At 35.7% G+C, this 9,057-nt stretch overlaps 1 protein-coding gene across 1 annotated transcript; it reads right to left on the bottom strand.

Moving 5' to 3' along the window:
- Positions 1 to 757: 757 nt before the first annotated feature.
- LOC143626586 (uncharacterized) lies at positions 758 to 3,568 on the bottom strand. Its single transcript, XM_077096640.1, has 3 exons — positions 2,817 to 3,568; positions 1,450 to 1,591; positions 758 to 772 (listed from the first exon to the last, which is right to left on the bottom strand). The coding sequence occupies exons 1-3, from the start codon at positions 3,566 to 3,568 to the stop codon at positions 758 to 760; spliced, it is 909 nt and encodes a 302-aa protein (XP_076952755.1).
- Positions 3,569 to 9,057: the final 5,489 nt, after the last annotated feature.

Genomic DNA, 9,057 nt, shown 5'->3' on the forward strand with positions numbered 1-9,057 from the left:
GTACTAATAAATAGGTAATGCTATTATCATAATAAATAAAAAGGTAGATAGTGCCCTGCTTGCGGTGCGCGCATATAATGTATATATGTGTGAACCCTCGGGTGGGCAAAAGTAAAATTGCACTAATTTTGACGTTATTTTACTAATTTTGTGAAAATAACGTTAAAAGTGATGGAAGGTTAATCAGGCATCATGTGGTGGCGTTGATAGCCGAAAGACAAGGGTACATGCACCAATCAGCCGGCGTCCCGATGATTGAGTGCTATGTGCCTTATGTAATATGTCCAAGGCTTGATGCAAAACTACTATCGAGCCGAGGGTCTCACCGGAAGCAGCCTCTCTATCCCCATGGGGTAGAGGTAAGGCTGTCTACATCTTACCCTCCTCATACCCTACCATAGCTTTGCTATTGTTGGGATATACTGAGTACGATGATGATGATGATGAATAAAAAGGTAGATAAATAGATAGGTGGTTATCATAAATATCTACCTAATAGAAAAAAAATTTCATTAAGGCGTTTGTTCTTGTGCCCAAATACCAACGAAGATAACACTAACACAACTCCAATTCCTTGTGCAGATCGTAAACCTTGTATTCATTTAAAATAAAGATATAAATTAAATAGCTGAAATAAAAAAAGAAGTTAAATTATGAAGCTATACTCGACTATGCAAAAGAATAAGAACCACAAAACCAACAAATTTGTATATTGAAGTTTTCTTTATTATTATTGACAATGCTTGCATTGATTCCATCATTGCCTATTCGGCTACACACATAACAAAATCAATAAAATGTTAATCTAAAATTGACATTTATGGAAATAGATTGAAAAACATAGAAATAAGATTCAATCAAGTGATTAAATTAAAATTAACCCATTGAGGCCAAGAAATTGTATGCCTTTCTTTGTGCTTTTGACCTTGAGAGTATTTTTTCCCATAAATCATTAAATTGTATAACTTTTAAAAAAATAAGAATAAATCCAATTAATTATACATCTTTTTAAGCAATCACAAAATATTAAATCAAAATCTTGGCTGATAGTTTACAATGAACTCAAAATTATGCATTAAAATTGACGAAATATACAAAAATTCAAGATTGAGGGTTTACATAACATGGGCCAATAAGAACCTTTTAAGCGAAATGCCAAAAACATCCTCACATGGATCCAATGCAACCACATCAATTACTGAAGAAAACAACAAACAAATATATTTAGGGTTTACGTTTCTTGAAAGAAAGACAAAATCAAATCAATTTACTACCTACCATTGAAGTAAAAAAACATAAGGTACTAAATCGATATGTTACGTAAATCAAAAGGAACCATTCAAAAACCCAAATATATCGAAAGTTATGGTTCGTTCGTACTAAAATGTTTGTAAATATTGCGAATCGCCAAACAAAAACAATCGAAAGTATGTTATTCATGAGTTTTACCTTTGAAATCAACCGAGCTTCCGACTGTAGAGGCGGAGCTAGGGTGGATTTGCATCTAGCTGAGTTAAATCGATCTTCAGATTTTCCATATTCTTGGAGGAAAACCACCTCGGGTTTTGGTTCTAAGACTGCCACCAAATCCCTATTAATCAACATAAACTTAAATTAATAAACAATACCCAAAATCGTATCAATGGAAGTAAAAGGTTAATATTCAACATCCAAGTAGTGCATGTTTCTTCAATGAAAAGCGTAAGTAGATAACTTGTGACATCTTCTTAAGCAAGCAATACTTATAAAGTGAAGCTATTAAAACATATCATTCATGCTATATATACCATTTTAAAGAACAATAATTCTATAACTATTTGAGCATATAATCCAAAAACATAAGATTAGGAACTCCATCAAACAGGCTAATAAAATAAAATGTGTTTATCCCTGTACGTGATCCAACAACATAATAGAGTAAAATGGACTAACCCTATATTGTTTATTCTAGCAAACTTATAATCAAAATAGTGTAACTCCATCAGCGAATTAGACTAATAAAAAATGAAATCAGATACTAAATATTCTAAACAACTATCGATCACCGAATTTTATAAAAGTATATAACAAAAATCTTAACAAATCCAGCGTTAAGAAACAGAATATACTTGAAGGCCTAACTTCATGTAGCATTGAATTATGTGAGAAGCCCTAACTTTTTCAGATGAAGGATCCTTAAACAAATTCATACGTCGAGATTCTTTGTGTTTAATTAGTATGTAAGAACCCTAAAATTTATCATACGAAGAAGACATTTTGGAAAGAAAGGCGGACCTAGGGTTTCTAATCGGGGAGGGTTGCGATTGTGTTGAATAAAAACAAATAAGGTTATAACAATATATAGATCCAGAAATGAATAGTTGAGTCGGGTATGACCCACGCGGGATCTGAAAATGAAACCATATATTGAAAATGGGTTTAAAATTGTGAGAAGGGATGAGAGAGTGACAAGTGGCACAAAATGGTATTCTTTTATTAGTATAGATAGATAGATATCATTCTTGAAAATGAAGCCTCTATTAAAGGATTTGGGTCCTTTGAAGTATTTTCTAAGAATAGAAGTATATTGAATTGTTGGCCGAGGTTGGTTTTGCGGGTTCTAAACCACATAAGAAATAAAAACGAAGAAATCATAGAACATAGATAGTTATGAACAGAAACGACACAGGATATGTACTAAATTTTACATTACTTCATATTCTTACATTTACAAAAATATAGGCATATCCAGAAAAACTTGAATGCTAACTTTTGGAACCCGTTGAAGCTAGTGAGAATGAATATTAAGAAGAGAAACCCTTGCTTTGATCAAGGACCTAGACATGCACTCTAAACTCTCCTCAATGACTTGAATATGGGATTCTAGAGCCTCATTTGAAACATGAGGTTGATCTACACTCACGGTTTTCCGTTTATGTATCAAACCAGAAACTATTGTCCATTTGGTAGACTTTGGTTTTGACATAAATGTGGAGCTAAACGAGATGAGTGATCCATATATGGAAACACTCAATGCAGTAGTATCTCTGAGAGATCTAATCAAAGATGAGAGGTGATGATCTAGATCTAAGAAAGCAATGCCCCCAATTGTCTTATCGATATGCTTTAGTACTAAAATAGCTCTTTTGGCATCCTTCATTTTCAAGAGTGAAGAATTGCCACTTTTCAGATCCTTCTTTCCCCTTCTAAGAGCCGATTGAATGTTTCTTATGTGCTCCTTTACTTGTTCCATGACATCTTTTACGGAGCCACAAACATTTAAAAGGCTCATTGATCGATCAAGCAACTCATCAACCAATTTATCATCCTTTCTGTGAGAAAGGGCTTTTTGGATTTGTGGCAAACTGATAAGATCGTTAACAGATGTGTACAACCTTTTCAGCCGCACTAGAGAACCGCAGACTGTTTCAACATTCACGATAGAAGACGAAGATGTTTCTTGTGATTTGAGATGAGCTAGTTCCTCTTCAACTTGAAGAGTGATTGGATGTGATCTGCTTGGCAAACTAATGGATCGAACATGGCGGACACCGGCGGGTAATGAGCGAGAAGACAACAATGAAGACATGTTTTATATTGTGATTAGTAATTGATTTCAAATGTCTGTCTATGGCTAGATGCTCTAAGCTTTATATACATACACAGACTTGGAAGTTAATTAAGAAACAATCACATTAACTAACGGAGAAGCGTGTGTAATCTGAGATTCCACTGGCGTTTGTTTCTGATTAGCAGACAGATGTATTAATTGGCCGCATTGGTTATGGAGCAAGCAGTGAGATGCCCTTTCTTTCATGTGTCTTGGAATTCTTTACGAGCCACTTGTTCTTACAATTTTAAGGCCACACGTATCTTGGAACTAAGATATGAGGTATGTGTCCTCCCTGTCACGACCTATGTGTCTTTCATATATAACACTAACCTGCGGTTATTTTAAGTAAAACAACAACACCGGGTTAAAATGAATAACGATTATTTTAACACCCTTTGACCCCAATTTTTTTTTTTTTTGGGGGGGGGGGGGGGGCGGCGGGGGTGGTAAGGCTGTCGTTAACACAAAATTTACTTCAATCATGTCCTTTAATAAACATGGTGGAAGTCTAAAACATAAACTTACGATGAAAATATTGAAATATAAAGAATTGCTGGGATTTTGTATACGGTTTGAAAATATTAATGGTTAAGTGGAACCAGGTGTTGGTTATTTTATTGCTATTAGATTAAATTGTCGATCAAGTAAATAACGTTAGAATCCATATATATATGAATCTATAATTGTTATATATTAAATCCAAAATTAATCAATTGAACAAACAAACAAACCTGATTATGTGAATCCATATATGAATCAATAATTGTTACGATTCAATTTTGTATGTAACATAAATTCGATCGTGGTTTACAATTATTCCTTGATCGAATTTATGGAAGCATTGGTTTACAATTCGATCGTGGTTTACAATTATAGCTTCGTACGGGATGACAAAAAAAACGAAATTTTTTGTTACTTATTTTTGAACCTTCTTTACCCCATAGAGATATTGAATCCAAGGGAGTATTCCTTTTTCCACTGTAATTTTGAAAATGAACGTTTAAATGCCCTTCAAAAGTAAGTAAATAGATCCGACACATATAAAATGCGGTTAATCCCGCCGTGGACCAAGCTATTATTGCAAAAATAGGTGAATACAACCAACTATCATTAAGAATTTCATCTTTGGACCAAAAACAAGCAAAGGGGTGGAATACCACAAAGAGAAAGTGTACCTAATAAAAAAGAATTTTTAGTAATTGGTACATGTTTTGTTAAACCTCCCATAAGCACCATATTCTGACTTTTTTTTGGACAATATCCAACAAGAGTTTCCATTGAGTGAATAACGGATCCCGATCCTAAAAACAATAATGCTTTGGAGTAAGCATGAGTAATCAAATGAAATAAAGCACTGCGATAAGACCCCATACCTAAAGCTAACATCATATAACCCAATTGAGACATTGTGGAATAGGCTAAACCCCTCTTAATGTCTTTTTGAGCAAGAGCTAAAGTAGCTCCGAAAAAAACTGTTATTATCCCTATCAAAGAGATAAAATTCATTATGTGGGGTATGACTATGAAAAGAGGCATAAGTCGAGCTACAAGAAAAATTCCCGCAGCTACCATCGTAGCAGCATGTATAAGGGCCGAAATAGGAGTCGGCCCTTCCATTGCATCAGGTAACCATACATGAAGGGGAAATTGCGCAGATTTAGCAATCGCACCAGCAAATAATAGAACAGCGCACAAAGTAACAAACACAAAATTGACTTCATTATTAGAAATCAAGTTATTGAATATTTGGAATAAATCACGAAATTCGAAACTCCCCGTTATCCAATAAAACCCTAAAATGCCTAATAATAAACCAAAATCACCAACACGATTAGTTACAAATGCTTTTTGACAAGCCTTTGCTGCAACAGGTCGTGTGAACCAAAATCCTATTAATAGATACGAACACATTCCAACCAATTCCCAAAAAATATAAATTTGTATCAAATTTGAACTAGTAACTAATCCCAACATGGAAGTACTGAAAAAACTCATATAAGCAAAAAATCTCAAGTATCCGTGATCATGAGACATATAATTATCACTATAAATAAGAACCATAATTCCAACAGTAGTGATTAATATTGACATAATAGAAGTAAGTGGATCGATCAAGTATCCGAATTCTAAAGAAAAATCATTATTGATAATCCAAGACCATACATATTGATAGACAGAACTGCTATTTATTTGCTGAATAGACAGATTGATAGAAAAAATCATGACTATACTTAACAATAAAACACTCTGAAAAGCCCACATACGACGAAGACTCTTTGTTGCCGTCGGGAAAAGAAGAAGTCCTAGCCCTATTAACATAGGAACTGGAAGTGGAAGAAAAGGTATTATCCACGCATATTGATATGTCTGTTCCATAAAAAAAAATTTTATTCTTAATTAATTGTTTCAGATTCACCGGATCTTGCCTATTTCGAAAAAAGTTAATAAAAAATCAAGATATGCACTAACTTATTGAATCATTTTATATTAGTATTTATTCTGATTCTTTTTAAAATCGTTCAAAAAAAAAAAAGAAGTTATAATTGGTCAACTTATATGCCCAAGTGACATATAAAAACGAATACTGATAATAGTAAAATAACAATAGAGCAAGGATCTAAATTTAAGCTAAAAAGAGTACTTTATCCTGATATGAATTATATGATTAACTAAGAGCATCGGTCTAATGAAAAAAAACCTTGATTTTAGTTAGTTTATTCCAACTCATTAACTGTAAGGCCCCGAACCCGGTAGCCCTACTTTAGCGTCGGATTTACTCATAAACACAGTTCTTCAATCAGAGTTTATTAAAAACTTTTCGCGGAATATAAAACATCAATCATTTGTTACAAAACGTTAAACCTTTTCTTTGATACCATAACACAAAACTTTATATTTAAAACATCTTTACTTCTTTCTTCAGATGCCAGCCGTTCAATCCATGCCGTGTGTCGTCCTCATGCTAACTCTGTAATCAGCTCACCTGCGTGCATACTAAAAGTCAGCTACGCTGAGTGAGTTCTAGTTAATCGAACGCCATACAATACATACACATACATACATATCCGTAGATACATATCCATACTTCACTAGTTACCCTTCTGTTCTACATACACACTTACTACCATACATACACACATATTTATAACCACTAACCTCAGTCTACCGTGAGTACGTTCATAGTCCGCCGTCTATACCTGTACTCAAGGTCGTGAACACGTAAAAGGTCCACAGTCCTTACCTATGTTCACCATTTAGGGTACGTGCGAGGTCCGCAGTCCTTCCCTATACCATCCTACATCCACAACACGTACAAGGTCCACAGTCCTTCCCTATGTTGCAACCTAATTCATAGCACGTACGAGGTCCGCAGTCCTCCCCTATGCTACCACATCACAAATACAGCACGTATAAGGTCCACAGTCCTTCCCTATGCTGATGCCTATCTATAATACGTATAAGGTCCGCAGTCCTTAACTACGTTGTCGTCTATTATCTGTAACACGTATAAGGCCCACCATCCCTATCTACGTTTACATCTATCATCTACATTACGTATAAGGCCCGCAGTCCTTAACTACGCCATCACCAGCCGAGTCTATGTCCGACAGAAGCTAGAGGGATTTGCCATCCTAACTTACTATGTCGAACGTAGAACTCACATACCATTCGTGTACCTGTATACACATACTTCACATATACAATAATTACATTATAGCATAAGAACACTCTAGGCGTTCTTTACATCATTTATTTAACAACCATACCCCTTGTCGATACGTGCAATATCCGAAGATCGTTCACGCCCCGACAAGTATTCATTTGTAATGTTCATATATCTTCGATATTTAATATTCGTACCTTTATTTTTAACCTGACAGTACGCGCAATATCCGAAGATCGTTCGCGTACCGACAAGCAATCATTCATATCCATCACATATATCACATATGGCATACACTTATCACTTAGGATAAATGTATTAACAACACATCGAGTATGCACACAGCCCCGAAAACATAACAAGGAATGGGGCTAGAAACTCACCTGAATACTGTTACGCTCTCCGTTAATAGTTATTCCCCTCTTGAGCTGCGCACGGCTAACTGTATAATATTTACACGTATCAATTAGCTACTACTACTTATGTTGCGTTTCTATCTTTATATGACCCACAACGAACGGGGGTCCGGGGGCAGCGCCCCTGGTAGCGGGGTTCTAGGGGCGGCAGCCCCTAGCGGGGTCCAAGGGGCAGAGCCCCTGGCTGGGGTTAAGCTGCCAGGTCAGCTTGGAAAAATTTTATTTTCGATAACTGCCTTAACACATTTTCCATTAGGTTTTTAATTTATTTTATAGACGAACTTCGCTTCAGGCGAAGTTAAACCTTAGGCAAACTTGGAAACAGCTTGGTTCTGGCTTGATTCGATCGAATAGGAACACGTTCGATCGAATACATCACGTTCGATCGAATAGGAACACGTTCGATCAAACAGGAACACGTTCGATCGAATACATCACGTTCGATCGAATAGGAACACGTTCGATCAAACAGGAACACGTTCGATCGAATAGGAACACGTTCGATCGAATACAACACTTATTCGATCGAATACAAAACTCATTCGATCGAATGAGTTGGAGACCATTCGGTTGCTTCCCTTTTCGGTCGACTGGACTTGTTCGATCTACACATTCGATCGAATGGACTGATTCGATCGACTGGTTCGATCGAATGAGTCTGATTCGACTCCTTCAAGCTGGGCGACGGAGAAAACTACGGGTTTTCCAGATTTTCCAGATTTTTGACCCAAAATCGAAGTTTTTGACATGGAAATGCTCGGGATTGAAAGGGCTATCGATTCCTAGTACTTTTAAACACAAAAGCTTGCATTTTGACACCAAAACAAGGCGGTTTTTGACCCGAAAACTCAAGTTACGTTTTTGCTCGATTTGAGGCCGAAATGGTTATGAAAACGGATGATTTTCGAGAGGGACTTACCAAAAACGATTAGGAACAAGATTGTGGACTCGGATTTGTGATTTGAGAACTTTCTCTCTCTAGCTTCTCTCTCTAGAAATGAGAGTGTTTGGGTGGGTGTAAGTGAAGGAAGATGGTGAAAAATGGTGGAAGTGTCAAGAACTTTCGTTTATATACTACGGGTTTGGTTAGGCTCGGGTTGGCTTCCTACGGGTCGAGACAGGCCGAGTTCATAAAATAACTAAGCCCAAGACCCGTTCCTTACTCGACATTAAATAACTAAAACGTGAAATTACTAAACATAACTTTCTTTATTCAACATTATAAATTTTAGGATGTTACATTAACTAATTCATTATGGGATTGCTTTTCAATCAAAACAATTTATTAGTAAAGTTTAGAAGATTATAGATCTAAAATGAACTTTTTTGATCGATAAAGAATAAAAAATGACTGAGATATTTTTTATGAAACCACGTATCCTTTA

This window comes from Bidens hawaiensis, unplaced genomic scaffold, assembly GCF_021521415.1.
Source record: "Bidens hawaiensis isolate Kalapana, Puna unplaced genomic scaffold, B.hawaiensis_p1.1 tig00004444_1, whole genome shotgun sequence".
In the NCBI taxonomy this organism is placed as follows: domain Eukaryota; kingdom Viridiplantae; phylum Streptophyta; class Magnoliopsida; order Asterales; family Asteraceae; genus Bidens; species Bidens hawaiensis.